Source organism: Pavona decussata, unplaced genomic scaffold, assembly GCF_977016875.1.
Source record: "Pavona decussata unplaced genomic scaffold, jaPavDecu1.1 SCAFFOLD_76, whole genome shotgun sequence".
NCBI classification, from domain to species: Eukaryota; Metazoa; Cnidaria; class Anthozoa; order Scleractinia; family Agariciidae; genus Pavona; species Pavona decussata.
Genome location: NW_028145494.1, coordinates 799,472 through 825,557, shown reverse-complemented (window position 1 = coordinate 825,557; position 26,086 = coordinate 799,472). Strand labels below are relative to the sequence as shown.

Sequence of the window (26,086 nt, the reverse complement as noted above, 5' to 3'; positions counted from 1 at the left end):
GTACCAAATACTCTTGAGCAGTCTTCAATTGAAAGCCAATCACAACACACGTAAACAGCGCAATGAACCAATCAGAATTTGGAGAAAATACATGCAACTGGTGCCAAGCGCGGGAAGACGCGGGGGTCGACTCACTATTGGTTGAGAAAGTAGCGCGAGTTTTTCTAGCCAATCACAACGTAGTAACCCAAGACCAAAGCAAACGCGAAATTACTTTCGGGTGTCAGTAAAACGCGGGGTCGGGGTCGGGGTCATTTTTTTCTTTTTTTTTTTCTTTTTCTTTTTACTTTTTTTTTCTTTTTTTTTTTTTTCAACATCACAGGTCATTTGTGGGTCAAATAAGGATTAAAGCCAATATAAAAAAGTTAAGTCTCTAAAGCTTACTAGCTTTAGGATAGGTCATCGGTGACAACACTCGATGCAGTTCCGTATTCTGGAGGACATTGGTTCCGTGAATTGACTACCTTTTATTCTTCTAAGAAACGAAATGAGGCAAAAGATACAAGGTACGAGACAATATATTTCCTTGAACTAACAAATTGTTGAACTAGAATGTGCATGAACTTACTATGAACACCCCCGCCGCCTTCCATGATCGTGCTCGTTTGTTACAGTCAATCCATGTCACGCGTGACTATTATTTCCGAGAATGAAATAAACATGCGTTCGAATTCCTTTGTAAAGCTCGGCATTTGAATGGAATAGAGAACATTTCTCTGGACTGAAACCTTTCCGAAAAAGACGAATTAACTGACAAAAAAAAAAAAGATTCAAAATACTTGAGAGACAATTGTTTTTCTTGAAATACTTGTGCTTTAATGTAAATTGCTTTAATGAAAATTCCTAGTTCTATACCGTCAATAAACTAGGGAAATTTCTACGAGAACTCTGAAATCTCATTGCCGACATCAAAACTGACATGTAAATAGGCCTTATCACGGTTTTCGACGCCATTTTGACGAGTAGGCAAACAGGCCAAACAGAAACAGAAAAAAATGGAGGGATCTACGTAGCTGTGCCAGAAAGCGTCCGGTCGTGTTTTGAACTTTCCATACATTTTCCTGTATCTTTTTCCCGCGAACTATTTTTAGTAGCAGTTCACGGCTGGTCCGCTTTACAGACAAATGTATGGAGCACGATCATGGAAGGCGGCGGGGGTGGTCATAGTAAGTTCATGCACATTCTAGTTCAACAATTTGTTAGTTCAAGGAAATATATTGTCTCGTACCTTGTATTTTTTGCCTCATTTCGTTTCTTAGAAGAATAAAATGTAGTCAATTCACGGAACCAATGTCCGCCAGAATACGGAACTGCATCGAGTGTTGTCACCGATGACCTATTCTAAGCTAGTAAGCTTTAGAGACTTAACTCTTTTATTAATATTGGCTTTAATCCTTATTTGACCCACAAATGACCTGTGGTGTTGAAAAAAAAAAAAAAAAGAAAAAAAAAATGACCCCGGCCCCGGCCCCGGCCCCGGCCCCGACCCCGCGTTTTACTGACACCCATTACTTTCGACGCTCAACTGAAAACAAATTTGCCCCATCAATACTAGGCAATTTGTAAAATCGATGCTTGCGAGTGTTCTGATACTCTTCTATACAGCTCACATGACCATTACAGAACAAAAAAGATTAAGAGGTGGTCTGAAACATGTATTTTTCAGTCAGTGACACAGGTATACTTGGAAAAAGAAAATACGATTGCTTCCAACAGGAGTCGAACCTATGGTCAGTTTACTAGTTCGGACGCTATACCACCGAGCTACAGGAGACTCGTGGGAGCTAAGGCCATTAAACTAGGTTCATATGACAAACATCCTGTATACTGCTATAAAGACTTTATAGGATTGGAATGTGGAAGAGAAATGGTCTGTACAATTATTCCTTCTGTTTTTAAGAAAACTCTTGTTTTTATAAACGGTTATCCCTTTTAGACCAAGTGTGGCCACATCCACGAGGCCCTTCTAAGAAAAGTTGTATCCTAAGTATTCTTTCGGCACTATAGTCTGTTGTTATTCCAGCAATAGGCTTTTGTTAAGAAACAATAGTTAAGATAGATAGGAAGGCTTTTTGAATCTGGGGACGGATTCAAGAAACCCTCCCAAGTAAAATGTATTGTTTCTTGGCAATAGCCTATTGTTATGCTAACTTTGCCTATTGTTAAGAAATAATACTTACCAATTACTAATCTGCTCCCTTGTCTTCATTAGGCAATGGTGTCGACATTCCTATCTGTCCGTTTCACCTGTCTTTGCATTTATATTATGGCTTATAGAGATACTATAACTCAGTCGTTTGAGTAAACGTCTAGGCTGGTTTTCACTGCCGACGCAAGCACAAACGCAAGCATAAGAGTGCTTATTTGACCGTGAAAACGGCCTCGACGCAAGCATAAGCACAAGCACAAGGATCAATCTTTTTCCTTTTCTCATGCTTGTGCTTGCGTCGCTTGGTGCGTTTCCAGCAGGGAGTTTGCCGTTATGATTTTAAAGTTGATGATGGAATTCGTGGAAAATTGGAATTTGCTTTTTTTTGGTATGCCCCTCATGTACAGTTTTAAATGACGTGGTGTTTTGTGTTTGCTCCTGTAACTGGCAAACAACTTGTAACATAGCTTTTTTACTCGGGCCGTAAGGCGGACCGAGTTAAGGTTTCGGTAGCATTATCAAATTCTTTTTTCTTTTTGGGGCTGCGATGGGCCGAGAGATAAGACTTCGGGCCATGAGTTATTGTTCTCAGTCTCGTTTTTTGTACTCGGCTGGTACGAGTCACGTTTTCTGTCGTGGTATCGAATTCGTTTTAAATTCTCGGTCGCGTTCTTTGTTTTCGGGCCGTGAGGAGTGTTTACAATATGCGAGCCAGACGTGCATGAACAAAACATGCGAGGCATGCGAGGCATGAACAACCCCAACATAAGCTGCTAACCGTTAAGCTAACCGGGGAGCTATTTAAGCTAACCTAAGTGCTATTTAGGCTAAATGTAGTGCTCTTTAGACTAACCGGGGTGTTTTAGGGCTAACCTGAGTGCCTCGAGGTTAGTTTTGTTTAACCGAAAATTTGGCCACTAAATCAGTCTATGACCTCGCGGGCCAAGATATATAAAGATGTCTCACGTTTACTATAGAACTGGTCTAGGAAAACAATCAATGTAGAAACGGTTTCTGTCTTCAAATGAAAGGTGAATAACAAATGCTTTCCCCTGAATTTCATTAAAAAATATAAACAGCGAAACATTGAAAAACGTACAAGGATATAAACGTACGCGTGATGCGTAACGTTACTGTAGATCCGAAGGGGGGGGGGGGGGGGTACACAACAGATGCTTGGGTAGGGAGGTGCGGCCCCGGCGTTCAAACCCTGACCCTGCTTAAGACACAATTCTCCGATTTCCCTATCCCGTTTAAGACAGAATTCAAAATTTTCAGGCCCTTTCTAAGACATTTAACCCAAAATCACACCCGGTTTAAGACTAGAATGAAATAAGGATACACTAGTTTCTTACTGTATTTTAATGCATTGGCAATCACAAACTGTTTAAGCCATTAGGTCATGTAGGGATACCCTGTTTAAGACAGAAAGTGGTGAAATAGATACCCCGTTCAAGACAAAACACCCTGAAAACCATACCCTATCGGGCCGCGCGTCCCCGTTAAGGTCACATAAGGGGGTACCCCTCGGGTCTAGATCATACCGAAAATTACGATCCGTCATTGACCCGGCGTCGCATACCTATTAGGACCGTACAAATGGTTTCTGTCTCTAAACGAAAGGTGAAAACGTAAGGATTAAAGCCCGGGGATTATAAAAAGCATTCGTATGACAAATGTGGTTTTCCCCTATATTTCATTCTGACTGCAAGAAATGCAATTCTATCTGGTGGTTACTTATTGCCTCATTATATTTCTGTAGCTATCTATTTGGTAGCCTGCGGGCAAGCTCTCTTGGGGGTGGGGGGCGGGAGGGGGAAAGAGGATCCACCCCCAAGAGAGCTTGCTCGCAGGCTATCTATTTGGGGAAATTGGCGATGCTGGAGGTTATCACTGTTAAAAGATTGTAGGCTTTACGCACCACACAGTCAAATATGGCCCGAGTATAAGCTGGAAACAGCTTCTTGTTGTTATTGAAACTATTCTGTCAGAAAATTAAAACCAAGGGCTTAGATCCTTACCTGGCAAATAGGTGCACGTATTCATTTTAAATGCTTCTTGTTTAGGAATCTCTCTCCACTGAGGACGCAAAATTTCGCTTGTCTTTTATAGGTCAAAAGGCTAGAAATCTTTTGCAGTCCCTTAAATCAGCTTAAATTCTGCTTTGAAGTTTACCACTGTCACTTTAGCTGCCGTGTTCCTTTTCCTCGTCGGTCACTTGTGATCTAGAAATGCTAAATTGGTTCAGCTTAAAACGAAGAACCATACGAAGCAACTGCTCGGACGAGACTTGAGAGCTTAAAGAAAACGAAGTTCATTTGCCGCGCCCAGCAATCATACACAGTTTACAGTATGCACCGCGGAATTTGCTTTGCGCAATGACAACTGCCGCTCGTCGGTGTTGGCTTTTCATATTTTTGTGTAGAAAACAAAGGTTCGTTATCTCTATTCAGAACTTTCTTTTGAGAAGTACGTCAAAATCTCGGGCCTCGTGCATGCTTCATCAGGGGTACTAAGCACCTTCCTCTGTTTCTCGGTGTTTGGAATCCCTGTTTTTGACATAATGGGGTTAACATAACAGGTGGGTTCACACTGGACTCTAGAGTCTTTAGTTTGAAGCCACCTAATGTATTTTGACCGAATAGAACGATTTTCGAGACGTGTTGTAAAACCAAAACGAAAGCAGTTACCTTAACCAATCACAGAAGACGTAAACAGCACAATTAGAAGCACATACACTCGTACCCGGTGCCAAGCGCGGGAAAACCGTGACGTGCAAGCAAGGCACGATTGGTTTGGGTTTGGCTTCCCATTGGTTGAGAAAATGGGGCGAACTTGCTGACCAATCATAGAGCGCAGTAAAGTAAATCCAAAGTACCTCAACGCTCAAATGAAAACCACTCTATAAGCTTAAATTAGACAAAATGATGCCATCATTTCCAGGTTTCCTTTGATCTTCTAATTTATTTTTCTTTCGATCTGACTAGATTAAAAGGCTTGTTCCTCCGGAACATGTTTCATTGAGATTACTCTGATTCAAATGGAATCCTGTCCAATATCGATTATGTCGCCCACGTTCTTTCAGTGAGACTGCTCCTTATGTAAAAAAAAAAATCATTGTTTATAATCATAACTTTGGTCTTCTTCCTGTCGAAATCGGCACGTTCTAAATCCAGAAACTTGAAACAGCCCGGAACACTATTTTAGTTTGCATTTAAAAAATGCCATTTCCACCCAGATAACCGGAAGGGGCATTCAACTGCAAAAAATAGGCTTAGCAATTCCGCTGTGGTCAACGGAAGTTTGTTTTTATTTCTTGCAATCATACAACTTATGTTTAGCGAGCCTTTGCATAATCGTGGCGCTTTGACCTAAACTTTAACTCATTATTATTATTATTTTATACAACTTTATTGTGTATAACTTTAAAATTAACTATAAATTAAAGGGGCAGTATCATGGGAGATGGATGGGAGATATCATGATTTTTGGCCAAAATTCACAAAATTTAAACTTTGAACACTGTTTTAATTAATTTCTCAATCGCCAATTTAAAGAAATATTAGTAGTGATTCTAAGACGAAAGGTTGAACCAAAATATAGTACAACCGGCGATTTTTAGTGTGTTACAACAGCGAAACCCCTCTCTATCTTGGTCATCTGCCGGCGAAAATATCCTTGGATAGTTTCTTTGCATTCTGATAGTCTTTTTGTTAGGAGAGAAAATCAATAGCTTATTGTAGTTGCTATAGGTTTGAGGCCCTCGTTACAGAATAACGAATTGTACTATTGGATCTTTTAGCACACATAAGAACAAACCATATTTAGCCATGTTTAGTATTAAGCCATTCATATTTACTCGCATTTACCCACTAGTTGTCCGATATTTTTTCCACTTGTTCTTATATTAGGAAATATATTTAACCGTCTTATTCGCAGTCTATTATTGCACATGCAATCAGTTGAGTGTATTGATAGTTAGTTATAACTACATCAGGGGATTGCCAGTCATTCGTTCGTTTCCAGACATCAACTTAAGTGTTACTTATTTTGCTCGGCGAGGACGCCTCGATTTAAGGAAGGACGAATGTTACGAGAGATTTCGCGTTTCACTTTAATACGCTTAGCAAGCGCATTTCAATAGCTTTTCATTTGGAATAGAATACATAATCAGGTAATAACAATAGCTTTGAGATTTTGAATAGAATATTTAATCAACTTATATCTGGACACAAGAAGTGAACATTCTCGGTTGTATTGACAACCGTAGTGATTTGTGTGTCATCGTTCGATATTTTACTTGTTTTCGCTTTTGCTGCTTCATTTTTAGCTGTTTATCTATGTACTTTTCGCTTATAATCATTCGTTTTCATTTCGAACCAGCATAGGGTTTTCAAACAAAGAGTTCTTATTTTAATTTATTCTAGTTCAACAGGTGGCTTGTACACGTGTAAGAGTTCATTGTACGTGGCTCATGTACTTTGCTCGATCACGCGAGTCCTTAACCTTTGTACTGTAATCTTACGAGTCAGCAATTCTTTTGATGTACGCTCAGTTTCCGCAATCAAAGTTCAGTATCCTTTGTTACGAATATAGCCTATATATTGTCTATATTGTCTAATATAGTCTATATATTGTCTCTCCTGTGTGCTCAAGCAAGGAAAACTCCGTCGCCACAAGGAAAAACCCGTCGTCACATTTTAATGGAATTTTGTCATTATATCTTGGCTGCTATCAACCGAATAGCGTCTTTCCAATTTTCAGTGTGTTACTAAAAATAGCATGATACTGTCCCTTTAAGGCGGATGAAGTTCTAATTTTCGTCTTCCTTCCATCGTTTACCGGTTAAATAAAAACTTGATGTATGTAAGCAAACGAAGGAATTACTGAACGTTATTTCATGATACAACACCACAATCCCATTCTACAATCCAATCCAAGCCTGGCCTAAATATTGTAACCTATTTCCTTTTAGACCATTATCAGTTATAAACGAGTTTCTCTCATTTCTAGAGTATTACATTATTCTTCAAAATACACAAAGCATTAGTTTTTGGCTTCCTGTGGTCTAATTAGCTATGGAAATTAGGCTAAAACGTCACAAATACCTTTGAGGGTGTGTTCGTTAAGGAATATTTTGAAAACAACTTTAAAGATATTTTAACTGATTAATTATAGGTTTTATCATTCCTCTTCCAAAATCGGCGAGCTTGAATAGAGTTTGGGTCGCAAAAGGTAGACATTTTTTTTCACAATTTTTATTTGCTTTACATGACACGAGATTTACACATAACTGAGCACTACTAGCATTACTTACAATACGCAGAGTACTAACCACAATAACTATATCTACATTGTTATCAATACCTACTATACTTACAACACTAAAATGTAGACATACAGTAATGAAACGTATGGGGCTGTGCGGAAAAGATTGCCGAAATATCTGATATCTGTGCTGAGATACAAACAAAATCCGTCAAGATATTTTTCGTATTATAGTGAAGCAGTGGCTCCAAGCTCCTGATATAAGTAATTCGCTGTCACAATGATTATTCTGTGTATTCTTAATTAGTTCTGGAATAAGGCCAATCCAAATGAATACTAAATTACCACATTTTCTCTCGACTTACTTAAGAGCATATCATGACACCGTAACTGCTTCAGGTAACAGAAGTCTCTAGCTGTCTTGCAACACTGAAATATTCCGCAGGCATAAGTTACTCCTCAGTGATACGTATTTGTTCTAAGGTCCACATCAGGCTGCTTTTTATACTATTATAGGCCTTTTCAAAAAAGTACGTGTATCGGCTTCATTGCTAACTTAGTCGAAGCGTGATAAAATGAGTCAAGCGACAGTTGATGATAACGAGAACATTCTTGTACACCAGTGTTATAGGTTAAGATGCGGGTACATTACATAGTAACCTGATGTGCCTAAAAACTAAAGTGTAATTAATTGCGAGCTCCTAAATCCTCCCGCCAGGCTTGTTTGACAGTTTTTCATTGGAAGATATGATAACAGTGAGGGTAAATCAGCAGGCATAGCAAATAACAACTGAGCAGAGTTTTACTCAGCAGTTTTTGTGCCTTAGTCCCGTCATTTTCACTTCTGTTTTCTTGTTGGTCTTTCAAAGCAGGTTTTGCTCCTGTAGTGAATTCTTCTGCACTATCTCCAAAACAAGACGGTAAAGTGAGTTCTTGCTTGGTTATCATGCTGGCTGGGTTATATTGAACTCGTCCTGTGGAAAAATAAATGTTATGTGGTACTGACGGTTTACTTGGCTCATTCTGATTGGGTGTCTCTGATGCACACTCGCTATAGTCACCTAATTGAACTGCCTCCCACATGGGAGTATTAAATTAGAAAAGTTATACAAAAACGTCAGAGGTTTGCTCATAAAGGTTATCGATTGAGCGAAACGGGGCTTTCCAGAAAATATTAAATGAAAAAGGATTATTTGGCTGTACTTCTTGAGAGTACATTCGTTTGTTTGGAACTTCTTCGTTCCCATATCGACACGGAACTTTGAATTGGATTGACAACTACGGACATTTTCATTAATCTGAAACGAATAAATGCCTCCTGCTTTCATCAAAACTGTTTTTAAATCATGACTAATTATACCTTTGCTCTCAGGCGAAAAGCTGCTTGAACACGAAGTGGACAATTTGAAGTAATTCTCGAAGTAGTTTAAGTCTTGTTGGCGATTTTCCAAGACACGTCTGACTGCAGAAGTGTTGAAAGTTGGTGCATGTTTTCTTAGTTGTATAGAAAAAATCGAACACTAATTTATAGCTTCAAAAACGGAACACTCTCATTGTTAACTTCCTTTGATGTACACTTAAAAAAAAGACTTGGCTTTTCAGAGTGACATGATTCTCTAAAATTAGCGATAAAATATGCATACCACGTGTTCACATTATCAAAAGTGAAGGACACGCTCTGATTGGTCAGTTAAGCATTTGCTATTTGCCTTTTCAGTTGTTGCACGCTGGCGTCACGTACCACGTAAAGTGGAGTGAAGTGGAGTTTTCTTTTAACTTTATAAACAAAGAATGTATTCATATGAGCAAAAACATTTTTTTGAAACCCACTTGGAGACGGAAAATCTGATACCAGGATAAAGCAGAAAAATGTTTTCTCATCGATAACTCTTTGTAACGCATTCAACTTCCCAGTTTAGATTAAGTTACAAAACAAATGGTAAACGGCTCAGGGTACACCATTAAGTTTTGGATGCATACAAGTGGGAGGTTTGCTAAGTACTCAAGAAACTAGAGTTGCTCTCGGGCTGTTGAATCGAGTAGTTATTTAATAAATGAATTTTGTGCCACTAGCACTAAGTACAGAAATGAGAGACACAAATCAGATCAGAGAATTAAGGTTGCGTTCGATTGACTGTATTCTGGAATACGAATAAGCAGAATAGCTGTTAGATTTCTCTTTTAAAGTAAATTTGGGAAGACGTTTCTGCAAACTTTCGCTGACACGTGATAATTTAAGTAGCGTTTTTGTACTCCAGTAACTCCAACATTGTATGTATTCCTATTCCGGAATAGGGTTAATCGAACGCACCCTATCTCTGTATTGTAACATACTGAACCGAGTTAATTCGATTCTTTAATGTAAAGGAAACTCACTGACGCCTGCATCCACAGCTCAATAGTGCAACCAACTACAGAAGCTAAAGTTCCGTAATGTACTCACCTTCCAATGCGAATCCATTCCGAAACGACTCCACTCCACGATTGAGGTACTCCGCGGCGCTCCCACTTCCTTCGTAAGTTAGAGGTATCAACCGTGGTGCGCGGAGTTTCCAGGTTTGTCCTAAATCCACAAGGTTGCTGACTGGTTTGGGTTTGAAACTTTGACGGCTTACCCTCAGTAAGGGCTGTAATTTCCTGCAGGTCTGCATATTTGGCTTCAGAAGAGTATGGTATAATTAGAGTTGCTGGTAACTGGTGGCAGTCCCTTGGGCCGATTCAGATGAGTCTGTTACCCTTGCTGCTTCTCAGTCAAGTTATAGGCGCATTCGTTGAACACTTGAACGTCAATCAATTGACGAACCGCGCACCATGACGTAAGCGGATGATGTACGCAAATCAGTAATGTTTGTTTTTCTGACCCAAGCATCCGATCCAAATTTGAAAACAAACTACTAAGGCGGACCGCCAAATACCCTATTCAGTGTCTTCCTGTTTTTAGGAAACACAAGCAAAACAAGTGACTAACAAGCGCTTCCTGCTAAAATTCGGTCTGCTTACAGGCTTAGCGTCATCGATACCTTGCACTTCATTCTAGGCTCGATTCCCTCCCGCTCACTCGGGTCTTACTCGGGTCCGGTTTTCCTACCCTAGAAGTGGGTGAGCGCGGGCTCATTTCCCGAACAAAGGTAATCCAAGTCTCAGAAAAGCTTTCACGAAAATCGCAGTTAATCAGCACAGTAATTACACAAACGTTATGTAATACACTTGAGTTTGAAAAGTAAATGGCTTGAAAGTTGAACAGCATGACAATTCTATTGCTATTGATCTCTAACTTGAATCGTCGAGTGGTCGGGGGTATTCAAAAGAGTGGGCTGTTTGAGTATTTTGAAGGTTCTCCGGACTGTAAATAGACTGTGAACCGAGAGTTTAGCAACTGAATCTAAGTATTAGAAAGGGTAAACAAACACTTAGCAGAAATTATAAAGCAAAGCCAATAGTCTGTGTACCAATAGCTTCTGCCTTTGGCATATCAATGAGGTTGTCTTTGTCTTTGTTTTACACATGTGAAAGTGCTAACATTTTGGTTAAGTTGGTATGTAAAAGCAGTAGTTGATAAATTGAAAATTAACTTCTGGCCGGAGACTCTCAAGTATATATCTTTATCGAGTACCGCCGGTCGATCGAGTAAATTGTATTCTACGTGACTGACTGAACTTGTATTATAAATAGACTTAAGGTAATCAGAAATCAAACTTCCGCTCTCAAAAGTCATGTTTTGCGAGAAGGGCATTTATGTTCAGAATTCAAATAACTGACGGTTTTTGATTGATCATGCATTATAATTTATGCATCAGTTAAAATTAAAACAAATAGCGTTTCCCGAGTTAAGGATAACATGGACACACGTTTGAGGGAAATAGTAGCTTACCCAAATTTTTATGATACATTTCGACCACAACTTAAAGAAAAAGAGAAGGAAAGAAAGGAACTTGTTAAATTTAAAAAAGAAATGTGTTGTCGACACTTTTCCATGTTTCCATAGGGAAGAGCTCTCAGCCAATCACAGCGCAGGTGGCTGATATAGTTTTTTGTTTTGTTTCACGTTGTACATGTAGACCTATCAGTCTACGCTACGTAAAATTATCTCCAAACTTTTAGGATACGTTCGATGGACCCTATTCTAGAATAGGAATACATATAATGATGACAAGAAATCCCTCGTAAGACACTTTTGGAATTGCTGAAGAACAAAATGGCTCTTAAATTATCATATGTCTGCGAACGTTTGTAGAAATGTCTTCTCAAATTTATTTAACTACTATTCCGCTTATTCTTATTCCGGAATACGGTCAATCAAACGCAACCTTACACAAAGGCAATACGTTTCTGGTACGAAAGAACATTTTAATGAAAAAATAATAATAATAATAATGATACATGTATGAATATGTGTCGGTACAAGTCTAACTTACAGGAAGTTCAGACTGTGTGACGATGGCTGCACATGAAAGAATACTGCCAACCATGTCTATAAAACTGGAGGAAATAGGCCCTTGATTTATGTAATACGAACGCAAAACAAAACGAATGAAACTTACGCCATGCTAAAACAAACCTGTAAAACCTATTACATGTGGACAAAACTCATGTGTTTGGTCGGTTGCCAAGAGTTCCGCTCATTGTTGTCCTTCGTCTCTATATCAGTAGCCTTTTACTGGTTGAGTACCGTTGTACGAAATAAAACCAGTCATTATTGGTTTCCTACGTTCGAGAAACTTCAGTAATGGAGTTAACTATGAAAATGTTCAGACGTGAACGACAAACTTCGGACGATTTCTTGGACGTTTTCAATCTCTTTAATTCGGACGTCACACTCTTACAACGTGTGCATTCAATTATGTTAGGTTTGTTGAACACAGTTCCGTTTGAATGCAACAAACCGAGACGACATAAAAGATAAAGCACACTGAACAAAACAGAGTCAAGAGTGTATTAATACTTACTTAAAACGTCGTTGTGCATTTTAATAAATAATCTTCGAATAGAGTGACCGGCACATTGTCAAGCGTTTCCATGAGCCTTGCTTGTGAACACTTAAAATAACAGTAACTTGCAAATCCGCCTTAATCTATGTTGTGGTTCAATTTCATCCGTGGTTCGATTTTTCAGTCTTTTTCTTTGTTTTATATTCATCATCAAACATTACCATATACTGACAAGAACAAAGGAAAATAAAAATCGAACAAAGAAAATCAGTGTGCAAGCCGAGATACTACACACAAAATTCAAGATATTTTTCGTGTTGTAGTGAAGCAATGACTTCAAGTTCCGAGGTACGTAATTCGCTGAGGTCATTCTGTGTTATTCTAATTCCTGTTTGGAATAAGGTCAATTCAAATGAATACAAGATTACTTAAGAGCATGACACCGTTTCTGCTTCAGGCAACGGAATTCGAAGTCTCAAACTGTACTGTTATCCTTAAAGCACAAGTCACTTAGTACTAATATATTCAAAGGCCCACATCAAGGGCCCGTTTCTCGAAAGTCCGGTAACTTACCGGGCCCGATTAATGTCTTTGGTGATAAATGTTTCTTAACAGCAGTCAATTTTTGTTAGCTTTGAATACTAAATTTTAAAATCTTATAATTCTATGAACACATTGGCCCGGCAATTACCATGTCTGTAATCACTGTGTAATCGGCGAAAAAACATTTCAAAATATACTTATCGGGCCCGGTAAGTTACTTGGTCTTTCGAGAAACGGGCCCCAGGCCCACTATAATTGGTTAAGATGTTGTGGTTTCCCTGTCTACAGGCCAGTTCTTATTTTTCCTGTGCCTGTAGGCGAAGCCATTTTGTCGACAACCGCACACTGTTTGGATACTCACTCTACTCACTATCTACAACAGAATCAGGGTAGTTAGTAGCGTAGACAATAAGAGAACAGCATTCGTGATAGAACACTAGTAGATTTATACTAATTCCTTGTATTCATTTGTCGCCATAGAAACTATACACAATAAGGTGTATGCTATACACTGCACCGAATATTTCATAACAGTTAAGTCATCTTGCGAGCATGAGATCCCGTTTTTGTAAAGGAATAGTAGCAGAAGATTGATAATACTGTACTGAGTTCATAAAAAAAAACAGGAAGCACTCTTGCACTCAATTTTGAGACGTCCGGTTTCCTTTGGAAGTTCATTAGCTGATTAGCAATACTGTTTTTGCTAATTTAGCCGGGTTGTGAGGTCAAAGCAATGACCCAAGTCTTCCCAATTTAGCGATACAATTCACGTACGAAACGATGGCCAAAGCGTACAAAACAGGCCGTTCATGCCAGTTAGCCGTCATTACCGAGTAAAGCTCGCAGACGATGGGTCCGATATTCAGCCGAGAACAGCCTGCGATACCACACCCAGCATGAGTTTCAGCAAGTTTAACGCAGTGCTGAGAATTTGCACCCGAAATTACGGATTCACGGCGATTCGACGAGACTATGGTCCCGAAGCCGTGGAAAAACTCCGTGGATCTCTGACGATTGAACACACTTTAGCCAGACGAGGAGCGGAGAGACTCTGGGAGATGATAAACCGAGGAGAAGACTCATATGTTAACTCACTTGGAGCCATGACAGGTAATGGAATGTTCATGCCACTTTCCCTGGAAAAGCCTTAAAATGTTTAAATGAGCTGATAGAAACTTTTTTTTTTCATGATCTTGAAACTGGGGTAAATTTTGCCTTTTTAGTGGTTACGTAGTTAGTTGGTTTTGGTCAAGCGGAGGACGTTCTGAGTTTCATCAGTTAATTTGGAAAGCAAGTTTATTTTCCTCTGATCTACACGTCAACAGATTAAAGATACAAATTCTAGATCAAAGCACCAAACTGAACCTTCTTGGGAAAATAAAAACAAAGAAACGAAAATGAAAACAGGAAAGTGCATCTTGGGATCCAGACTGATTTTCAATCACCTTACCTGAATTCATTGTCAAACTTAAGGGTGCACTATCTTCAACAGTCACCAAAGTTGAAATCACATTCGGCATAGCTTACATATTAGTTTGACCAGAAACAGTCAAGGTAAACCTGAATTTAAAAAGGGGAAAATTTGACACAAAAGATTCTAAGACTTGAGATATGATATCGTAATAATCACAATGACAAGGGGTAAAGCATTTTTAACGAACTGTGTTTAAGTGATATAAAACTGAAACGTCCTACATGATGTATTTTTCTTTGCAGGCGGTCAAGCCGTTCAGATGGCCAAGGCAGGTTTACAGTCTATTTACCTGAGTGGTTGGCAAGTAGCGGCAGACAGTAACATGGCAGGACAGACATACCCTGATCAGAGTTTGTATCCTGCCGACTCAGCTGCAAAACTTGTTGAACGAATCAACAACGCCTTCATTAGAGCGGATCAGATCGCGCACATGGAAGGATCCGACAAACACATTGATGTCTTTTTACCGATTGTTGCTGACTGCGAGGCGGGATTTGGCGGACCGCTGAACGCCTTTGAACTCACAAAAGCCATGGTGAGATTTTTTTGCTATATCACATCGTTTAAGTTGATCGGCGTAAATGTTACAGTTTTTAAATGTGATCGAGAACCAGGCCTAAGGCGCAAAACATACAAAGTACAAGAGTTAGTACGTTTGGGTCTCCTATGGTTTGCGTGTTGTTTCAGCCCTTTAATGGAACATTTTTTGTGCGCAGTTGCGTCCAAGTTATAGTAGGGATTTACTTTCAATTTTTACACCACCTGAATCAAATCGTAGAAAACAAGAACTTAAATACGCACTTTGTTCAGACATTAATCTTCCACTTATTTTCCAAACATGGGTTTAAGACTACTCCACTCTTGTTGACCGTATAGTTGTTCTCTATACTCTGTGTTTGAAAGTGAATTCATTTCCCTAAGATAAATTTGACACGATCACAAATTCATCACTAAATTGTTTTCGCTCCATCAGATTTCAGCTGGTGCTGCTGGCGTCCATTTTGAAGATCAGCTGGCATCAGAGAAGAAGTGTGGTCACATGGGAGGAAAGGTTCTTCTACCAACACAGCAGTTCATTAAGGTCCTCAACGCTGCTCGTTTGGCTGCTGACGTCATGGGTGTCCCCACTGTTATCGTTGGACGAACAGATGCTGAGTCAGCAGCTCTGGTGACGTCAGATATTGATCCACGTGACCAGCCATTTCTGACCGGTGAAAGAACCCCCGAAGGATTCTATCGTTCAACCGCTGGCTTAGAACAGGCCATTTCACGTGGGCACAGTTACGCTCCATACTGTGACGTCATATGGTGCGAGACCGGCAAACCCAATTTGGAAGAAGCCCACATGTTTGCTGACGGAATCCATTCCGCGTTTCCAGGGAAACCACTGGCCTACAACTGTTCGCCTTCATTCAACTGGAAAGCCAACCTCAGTGACAAAGAGATCGCCACTTTTCAGAAGGAACTCGGTAAAATGGGTTACAGATATCAGTTCATCACCTTAGCTGGCTTCCACTCTCTAAACCACGCCATGTTCAAGCTTGCACGCGACTACAAAGAGCATGGCATGTCCGCTTACACCAAGATACAAGAAGACGAGTTTACGCAAGCGCAGTTCGGTTTCACAGCACACAAACATCAGAGGGAGGTAGGGACGGGGTACTTTGACCAAGTGAGTATGGCGATCAGTGGAGGAACAAGTTCAACAACAGCGTTAGAAGGATCAACTGAGGAAGAACAGTTCACTAAGAATTATAAGATACTGATTGATCAGGGCCGTAAAGGATTGCTTGATACATACGCACCTTGAAGCTCACAAAAATGAATGGACTAATTCCTTTGGAAATTTCGAAAGTTAAAGTCTATCAGATGAGCAAAACCACAGTGATAGTATGACAACATTTGAGAGATATATTTTAAAAATTTGTAATTTTTTTTCAGTGTTTTGTATTTGCTTTTTTCTCGACACCCAGTTTAAATCTACTCAAAATATGTATTGTTTAGAGCCGTGTATGTATATATTGTTGTCGGACTTGTTTGTCTTTCCTTTGATGGTATCCGATAAAGCATATACAATAGTTGCTACTGTTTAAATAAATAAATAAATAAATAAATAAATAAATAAATAAATAAATAAATAAATTACAATGGTTAAAAAAATCAGATGTCCGAATATTTTCAACCACGTGTTACATTCATTGCTTAAGCCAGCGACACACTTGGCGATTTTATACGCCGATCGCGGCGATCGGCGATTAAATTCGGCGGCATTAGATATCTAAATTAGATATCGGCGATTAAATTCGCCGGCATTCGCCAAGTGTGCTCGTTTCTGCGATTTTCCACGGTCATTGCTGTGAATCGCCAGTAAAGCCAACCCATCAGGTTTGGCGATTTTATCACGACTTTTCAAAACTGCCACATCCCCGCGATCGGCGAAAAAAATCGCCAAGAGTCTGCATCAATCGGTGGCGAAAATCGCTTGCGATTTTCGCTGGCGGTCAAATTCGCCGCGATCAGCGTATAAAATCGCCAGGTGTGTCGCTGGCGTTAGGCAGAACAGCGATTCGCATGCAGGATCACACACTGGGAAAAAGTAAAACTCCTAAGCTATAACGTTATCTGCCCTTCGGCTTTTTTTCTTTCAAAGTATCGTGCAGGCCCCTGTTGTTCAAAAAACAGATTTGGTTATTGCTTACCGAATGGGGACGGATGACGGAGAGTCGTTCTCGCCTAGTAGTCTTACTCGGTTGTTGAAAACGGTTTGTAAGTGGGTGCTTTAACCCTTTCACTCCCAGGAGTGATCCATATGTAATTTCTCCTTACGTTATCGATACATTGTCAACCAGACAGGTGATGAGAATAAAGAAAAACATCAGCTAGATGACATTGTTTGATGTAACACCAAAATCTGTGAACTAACTTTAAAAGAAATGTATGGCAGTGGGTCAGGAGAATTAACATTTAGATCATGGGAGATAATAAATGTGTTTCTAATCATCGCTTGATACCCCGGGGAGGGGTACTCCCTATAATGGCCTAATCTCGTACCCCGATCTCAGTCGTCGGTTCGGGAATGTGGGAGATCTGGGTACGAGATTAATAATGGCCTAAACGGGGAGGCTCCGCCCGAAAGGGGTCCCTTTATCACTCTCCAGGTATATGAAAGGGTAGGGATTTCACGAGTCGAAGTATATGAAAGGGCAGGGCAATCCGTCATTTAAGTATTTAAAAGGGGTTTTCCGTATTTTCCAATGGAAGGTATACGAAAGGGGTACCTTTTTCTGCCAAAAATGGTATATAAAAGGGTAAGGGGTCGGACCTCGGGGCGGAGCCTCCCTGTATTAAATTTTTTTGAGTACCCCCCACCCTCCCAGGCTTGATGCCTTCTTGACTCCTTTTACAGAACGTTTGACTATGTGCGTTGGCCATTATAAAATCGGTTCAGACCGGGATTTTGTTAAACACCATCTGAACTTCGCCGAAATAGCCAGCCCTTTATTTCACTTGAGCTCTTATTCCCTACCTCATAGTGAACTGTCTGTAAAGCCGGATGCGGCTTTCATTGTTTGAAGCGAAGCCAGGGCTAATAAACAACTAGTTAAAATCTGAGAGAGTTAAAACCCTATAAAACGGTAAAAGGGTTATTATTTAAATGCAAGAAGTTAACTCGCATAACTCTTTGCATGCTAACAAGACAGAACGCAAGATAAGTTATATATCTGCCTTTGCTTTTCTTAATAAACCTCGTTAAACCTAAAAGCAACTCTAAGTTTTCACGATATACGAATAACTTACCGCCACTGTGGTTTATTGACCAAAGAACCACTATTCCGTACGTTCATTCTAGAATAAACGGAAAACAGTTTACTCAGAATGAGAGGAATTGCGTTCTTTTGGGAAGGTGTTCGGTTTAATGGGAAAAAGGGGGAATTGTGCATTTTGAGAACTGAAATTCTGGGCATTATGTTATTCCTGAACGGGAAAAAGAATAGTCAGAATCGTCACAAAAGAATGCACTCTAAGTATCTTATGGTACAGCGGTTTGTTTTGTTTTTTTTTTACTTTCGGTGGGAATAGATTTCGCACCATAGTCAGTTGCCCGCTAAAGTTGTGTGCAAAGCGACCTAGCCTTTGAGAGGAAAACGAGGCAGACTTTACTCAAGGGTGATCAGCAATGGCTCTGCATAAGAACCACATGATGATTCACACATGAAGTTTGTATCGCCAATCCACCTTCCACTCAAAGGTGATGTCTTTAACCACCCAACTGTACTACTCTATCTGTTGAGGCTACCACTGTAAGGGACTACAAGAAACCATACGCTACCGACTTGTGGCGATCGATTTCTCTGGTTTTCCCATCGTTTGGTACGTTGTTAGCCCTGATGTAACGTTTTCAGAATTCTGTTTAGTCAGTGACGAATATATTCTCGTATAGGTTTTACGGCGCGTGCGTCTGTCAGTAACACAGGTGGGAAATCGAAGTGAAGTGTTTGTCAAGTGTTTATGCGTCCGATCAGTGATTAAAGTTGTTGCGTTGCAAGTCCTGTGTTAAAGTGTTTGTCCCCTGGACACCATTACCTTAACATGACAAGTTCTGAAGTGATTCAAACAATTTTATTTTATCATTCAGTCCTATTAATTTAATTTACATTTGTTTCATAAATAGTATAAAAGTTATCAATGCCGAGTGTGTCACATCACACAATACTGACTCCATGTTTTTTCATGACCTCTGCCACCACTTCATTTGAAATTCTAAAAACACATTTTTCAAACTATACAATGCATTGATATCTTTCCAAATGAAAACTAATTGTTTGAACAAAATAATTAGCGCTTGCAAAGATCTCGTGTCCTGCATGTTTCTAGCGGGTTTTATGTACATTCGCCTTACGAAACTTTTTTTAAATTAAAAATAATTTCTATTTTTTTATATTTCCTGTATTTGTTAACGCCAGTTGTTCTAAATATATCAGTTATATTCACCAACACGAATTTAGGTCTCTGAATAAGGAGCCTATTTTTTAAACATTTTTCTTAATTTAATAATAAAAAGCTTCCCATTCACTGATTTGCAGTACTCTTTTCTGGCTCTACGCTTCTGTCAGTGAACTGTTCTTCCTCAGTTGATCCTTCTAATGCTGTTGTTGAACTTGTCCCTCCACTGATCGCCATACTCACTTGGTCAAAATACCCCGTCCCTACCTCCCTCTGGTGCTTGTGCGCTGTGAAACCAAACTGCGCTTGCGCAAACTCGTCTTCTTGTATCTTGGTGTAAGCGGACATGCCATGCTCTTTATAGTCACGTGCAAGCTTGAACATGGCGTGGTTTAGAGAGTGGAAGCCAGCTAAGGTGATGAACTGATATCTGTAACCCATTTTACCGAGTTCCTTCTGAAATGTGGCGATCTCTTTGTCACTGAGGTTGGCTTTCCAGTTGAATGAAGGCGAACAGTTGTAGGCCAGTGGTTTCCCTGGAAACGCGGAATGGATTCCGTCAGCAAACATGTGGGCTTCTTCCAAATTAGGTTTGCCTGTCTCGCACCATATGACGTCACAGTATGGAGCGTAATTGCGCCCACGTGCAATGGCCTGTTCTAAGCCAGCGGTTGAACGATAGAATCCTTCGGGGGTTCTTTCACCGGTCAGAAATGGCTGGTCACGTGGATCAATATCTGACGTCACCAGAGCTGCTGACTCAGCATCTGTTCGTCCAACGATAACAGTGGGGACACCCATGACGTCAGCAGCTAAACGAGCAGCATTGAGGACCTTAATGAACTGCTGTGTTGGTAAAAGAACCTTTCCTCCCATGTGACCACACTTCTTCTCTGATGCCAGCTGGTCTTCAAAATGGACGCCAGCAGCACCAGCTGAAATCTGATGAAGGAGATATAACAGTCATCAACATTTCATTTCTCATCAGTCTCACATGACACACACATTTGGGGAAACAGTTAAAGCAAACACAATGTTTTACGATGGACTCAGCTTCTTGTTGTCTCTCATTTTATTTAGTTATGATTGTTGGGAAAATGCCAACAGTGCAATGAAGTAATCTCTACTTTCAAATTATACTTATTTTCTGGAGTTGTACACGATCCTCTTTCAATCATTTGAAAATTGAAAATTTACTCTAGCTCTACAAGTTTGTATTTTAAAGCCTTTTAGAATTATTGTTGCCTAACTAACTACAAGTTTGCTGTATAATGTAATAAAAAAAACGTAATTTCTTACCATGGCTTTTGTGAGTTCAAAGGCGTTCAGCGGTCCACCAAATCCCGCCTCACAGTCAGCAACAATCGGCAAAAAGAAATCAATGTGTTTGTCGGATCCTTCCATATGCGCGATCTGATCCGCTCTGATGAAGGCGTTGTTGATTCGTTCAACAAGTTTTGCAGCTGAGTTGGCAGGATACAAACTCTGATCAGGGTATGTCTGTCCTGCCATGTTACTGTCTGCCGCTACTTGCCAGCCACTCAGGTAAATAGACTGTAAACCTGCCTTGGCCATCTGAACAGCTTGACCGCCTGCATAAGAAAGAACGGAGTGTTTTCACTGATCATGGGTTCGGCGCACTGTCAACTAAATTCAGAAGGTTTGCACAGAATTCTTACCCTTAAATTTGTTTATTTAACACGACCAAATGTCTTCGAATCTTTTAATGTTACATTGTATATTTGCTTATCGTCACATGATCTTTATCTCCTTCCTATCTGTTTTTACTTGAAAAATATTTAGTCGGAATTAGGGAAGAACGTAATCGTAAAGTATGGCAATTTAATTGAAAGCTACTGAGCAGTACTTTCCTGTGGCGTTATGCTGTACAAAGAGATTCTAACTTTTAGTCTTGGTTGAAATTCTATTAAAAGCCGGTTCAGTACCATTCAAACGAAAGCTACTGAGCAGTACTTTCTTGCGGTGCTGTTTATTGTGCTGTACAAGTTGGGTCTAGGTTTGGGTCTACAGATGACATCCTAAAGCTAGTGTGACATTTACTGATCAGTACTTTCCTGTGGTGCTGTTTATTGTGCTGTACAAGGTGGTTCTAACTTTTGAGTCCGTGGATGAAATCCTAAGGCGTGACCATTCAAGTGAAAGCCACTAAGAACTAATAAGTTTCCTGTGATGATGATTTTGAACTTTGTTTTTATATCTTGGTAAATTTATGCTCCAAATCTGAGGAATTTAAGTGCGACAGCAGACTGGTTGAGCCAGGAACTTGAACCAGGAACTTGATTTGATCACCGTTGCGTGTGCATCAAAAGATAACAACCGACTGGTCAAAAAATATTTCCCAAAGACAATAACCATCCGATTTTCAACTTATAAGTAGGACTCATTGTTGCTCATTACAACCAGTTGCAAAGCAAAGAAAATCCAGAAACTAAGAAAAACGCCTGGAAGAATTGGTTTGCTACCTTAAATCCTGCTTACGAAAGACTTCTCTTGGTATACTTTACTAACCTGTCATAGCACCGAGTGCGTTAACGTATGAATCTTCTCCGCGGTTTATCATCTCCCAGAGTCTCTCCGCTCCTCGTCTGGCTAAAGTGTGTTCAATCGTCAGAGATCCACGGAGTTTTTTCACGGCTTCGGGACCATAGTCTCGTCGAATCGCCGTGAATCCGTAATTTCGGGTGCAAATTCTCAGCACTGCGTTAAACTTGCTAAGACTCATGTCGTGCGGTATTTGAATTCTGAACACTAGACCTTTCGTTTGTGAGCTTCACACAGCAATGATGGCTAGCAACACGTTGCACGCTGTGTTTTATACGCTCTGGCCGTTGCTTCCGCATGTTTTGAGACGTGAACCGTTTCAATTAGGTGGCCTGTTCGTGCGTCAGCACTTGGACGTCACGGCTTCGGTCATCTATTTTCGGGTAAGCTCAGTTTACAACTGCACGATCTCTGAACTTAAAAGAAATCCGTGGTACGAGTACAAAATCAAATTTAAACATTCATGAACATTAACAAATTTGATTTAAAAAGAAGAAAGTTCAAGTTCATTAAGAGCAGATAAAAGAAGATTTTTGGGGGTAATTTAGTTTTGTACTGAAGTTGTATACGTGTTGTGTTCAGCCAACCTTGACCGTAACCATGAGGCGTTTCCGAGAACATCAGTTCCGCTTCATGAATACAATACAGTATAATCATACGGTTTTCAATAAAATATTTCCTTTAACATACTGTCATGATGACGAAGTTATTTCAAACTTGTTCAATTAATAGTATCGCACGTAGGGATTTTATGCTGCGATCACGTTCATGTCAAACTTAAGAGCCAACCTGATTTTTTTCCAGTTTTGATGGACGCGAGATTAAATGCAAATTTTGTCGGTTTTGTTTGTTGCTTGTTTTCTGTTTCATATGGATCGGTAGCCACATATCGTTATTAAACGGCTGATTCCGAAGAGTTTTGAGGTATTAACTTTTGGGGTCATGACCCAGGGCAGGAGCCATGAGTAAAGATGCAGGTAGATGAGGTGAGGGTATGGTTCACTTGTATTAAATAATTATCAATCGTTCCTGTAATCATTCATGTCTGCATGTCTGGATCTTCTAATTACAGGTCGTTGTCAGAGCAGCTTGGAAGAAAAATGTAAAATAAGCTCCACAAACAGCTCGGGAAAAAGTGGCAAGTTTTTTTCTGGTGTAAATTCTTATCAGATCAGTTCTCAAGACGCGACGTTTTGTAATGACCACCACATGATGTAGAAGAATACAGACGAGCCTGTCGTCACAGTTGCTTGCCATTACACTGTTGTCTGTTTATTTAATAGACATTTCATTAACTTGATTCAGTCTCGCTAATTACGCGTGGTTATAAGGAATTGGCTGAGAATTACCCGAAGGTTAACAAAATGATGAGAAAAAAATTAAAAGTTGCTCTTACATGAAACATATAAACGTTTTTTGTTTTCGGTCTCACCGTCTAAACAGGGTTCAATGACTTCAGAGCCCCTTCTCACGGCTCCCCACCCCTTCCCCCTCGCTTTTTCACTCATGTCCCTCTTCTTTAGTTTTAGGCTTTTCGCTACGGGAGCTGGTCATAACAAGTTTGATCGCAGAGAACCCACCTTATAATAAGAGTAATAATATTTTGACAGGAAAAGCTCCCTCACCAACAGGTGATATACAGGGAGGTCGTGGTGTGCGTTTCTCATAGCTCCGAAAGAACTTTCGTACCAGAAAAGTAATTTTCTTTCCCCTTTTCTACAGATTGCCGGTTGTTCTTCGTACAAACTAACTCAATGTGTTTCTTAATCTTGTAAAACTTAAAATGTTTCTGCTTTCAAAGTTTTCAAAAAATAGAAATTTTGGTAATGAATTTCGTGCATGCGAAATAGTTAAACAATATTACAAATAAAACTAAAAACTTAATATATACGTAAAAAAGATTTCAAAAATTCACATCTAAAGTGGGATATAGCATTTGAGGTTCTTAGGTCTCTCTCTAAAGTATTCCAATCTTTGAAGGCGTATATAAGCTAACGCGTTTTTAGCTTTCCTTAATTCAATTTTTCAGATATTTGGAAGTCTAAGATCGTCCTTGCCACGTGTACTGTATCTGGGGTATGAACAATACCGACAAAATTTTATTGGCGTTAAAATTTGAGTTGACACAAAAATATTCATCTAGTAAGATAAACTAGAATCTCATTGTCATTTTTTACTGCTGGATAGAGGGATGGCTACAAAAGACACCATCATTTGAGGCTGAGGAAGGGGGGTGCAGGCAGAGACCACCATCTATTTTGTGGTTTGGTGGGTCCTCTTCGCGTGTAATAGTTTTGACCACTTCCCAATCTAAACTGATAATCATCCCCGTGAACCAGGACAAACACAACAAATTGACCCAAAGATATTTTTCGCTTAAAAATTGGTCACATTTCGTAGACTCCAAACTTTAAATTCCTCAGATTGATAGCGTAAATTTACCAAGATATGGAAAAAAAAGTCTAAAGACATCACCACAGGAAACTAATTAGGTTAAATTAAAGGGTTAAAAGAAATCGCACGTGGGAGGCGTATCTTTAAAGCGATAACACTTTACTATACTGTCGTAGTTAAACTCTTGTTTGGCTCGTCACTTTGGTCAAGTATTTCTTTATAAAAACGGGATCTCATACGTGTACTCGCAAGATGACTAAGCTGTTATGAATACTCGGTGCCGTGTATAGCATACACCTTATTGTGCATAGTTTCTATGGGGACAAATGAATACAAGGAATTAGTATAAATCTACTAGCGCTCTATCGCGAATGCTGTTCTCTTGTTGGCTATGCTACTAACTATCTATTCTGTTGCAGGTAGCGAGTAGAGTGAGTAGCCTAACAGTGTGCGATGCCGTGAGCTATTTATATCAGCATTCGATAAAAACGTGAACCTATATTGGTGTCAAGTTTTGAACCACTTAGTAGATTTATTATACTAAAACAATTAGATTATTCGTTCTCGATTTCTATCGCGTGTTAGTTGACGAGGGCGAAGCACGCGATAGAAATCTCGAGCTCGTAATCTAATTGTTTAAAATTAGTTGAACTCTCGCGAGACCAAAAAGATATAATAAGTACAGTGGAACACAAGCTAAGTGGTCCCAAAATACAGTCCCACCTGTATTAAGCGGTCACCCTCTATTAATTATTATAAGCAGTCAGTTGTCAAAGTCCCGAAAATTACGTTCCTTAATTACTGTAATTTTGACCTCTACTGTTAAACGGTCACCTCTATTAAGCGGTCGCGGTCACCTTTCATGACCTTTTACGAAGTCCCGACGAGCTGTTTCTATATTCTATAACAGAAAACTACTTAAATATGGTAACAAATAGCGTGCCAGGCACTTGAATTTCTAACAACCTTCAATACTGACTGTTATCAATTTAAGCAGGATATTGGCGTTAATGATTTATTAGTCGGTTTCTGTACCATGTGCTCCTTTGCCATACAATTTTATTGCACCGCGCTACAGTTTTTTAAGCGAGTGAGTGATTTTGTGAGCGCTTCTGTACATAAACTGTACACTAAGTTATCAAATGTTATATAAAATGTCGCTTTTGTGTTTGTGTTTGACGTGTATTCTGTGCAACTGTATTAAGCGGACACTTAGTCATTCCCCGAGATGGGCGCTGAATACAGGTTCGACTGTAACATGCATCAATTCTAGTTGTCACCATCACCACCCCCCTTTGGGCACACCTCTCGAGATTGTGCCCCCCCCCCCCCCCCCCACCACTTTTTTCTCTTTGGCGTTCAAGACAGCTTAGAGAAATTCCCAAGCCCCGGGTAAGAGGGGCAGGACTGATTTTCCTGGGGTTGTGCCCGGGGGAGATTTAGCCATACATTTCGGTACCTAAACAAGTCTGCCATAATTATACTGACGTGATAACGGTTGTAAACCCCAATCTGTTCTGTATCCGTAATAACAAGATAAGTCCTTGAATTGTGACGAAGAACTGACACGGATAAAAAAAATAAAAATAAAATGCAACTTAGAATGACTCAACAATATTAATTTATAGCCGGGGAATGCGAGTTTTTCCAAACCGCTATGTTGGCACTAAAATAAGAGAAAGTGCGAAAATAAAACTATGTAAATAGTTTCGCACGAATATAGTCCGATTGCTAATTTAAGCGCCAACACACTGCTTTAAATACTTGTCACAATTTACATTTTGTCCACAAGTTACCTTGACAATGGCGTCATGATGACACCGA

The 26,086-nt window shown here is 39.7% G+C and overlaps 3 protein-coding genes across 3 annotated transcripts; 1 reads left to right on the top strand and 2 right to left on the bottom strand.

The window, feature by feature from the left end:
• Positions 1 to 7,442: 7,442 nt before the first annotated feature.
• On the bottom strand, positions 7,443 to 10,556 carry LOC146476508 (uncharacterized). Its single transcript, XM_085114382.1, has 2 exons — positions 9,861 to 10,556; positions 7,443 to 8,391 (listed from the first exon to the last, which is right to left on the bottom strand). The coding sequence occupies exons 1-2, from the start codon at positions 10,066 to 10,068 to the stop codon at positions 8,153 to 8,155; spliced, it is 447 nt and encodes a 148-aa protein (XP_084970508.1). The 5' UTR covers positions 10,069 to 10,556; the 3' UTR covers positions 7,443 to 8,152.
• Positions 10,557 to 13,674: 3,118 nt separating this feature from the next.
• LOC146476507 (uncharacterized) lies at positions 13,675 to 16,453 on the top strand. The gene is made up of 3 exons (XM_085114380.1): positions 13,675 to 13,998; positions 14,605 to 14,897; positions 15,336 to 16,453. Exons 1-3 carry the CDS (start codon positions 13,698 to 13,700, stop codon positions 16,170 to 16,172), a joined length of 1,431 nt encoding a protein of 476 aa, XP_084970506.1. The 5' UTR covers positions 13,675 to 13,697; the 3' UTR covers positions 16,173 to 16,453.
• A 2,520-nt stretch (positions 16,454 to 18,973) lies between these two features.
• LOC146476506 (uncharacterized) lies at positions 18,974 to 22,126 on the bottom strand. The gene is made up of 3 exons (XM_085114381.1): positions 21,836 to 22,126; positions 20,606 to 20,898; positions 18,974 to 20,248 (listed from the first exon to the last, which is right to left on the bottom strand). Exons 1-3 carry the CDS (start codon positions 22,047 to 22,049, stop codon positions 19,433 to 19,435), a joined length of 1,323 nt encoding a protein of 440 aa, XP_084970507.1. The 5' UTR covers positions 22,050 to 22,126; the 3' UTR covers positions 18,974 to 19,432.
• Between the last annotated feature and the right edge of the window lie 3,960 nt (positions 22,127 to 26,086).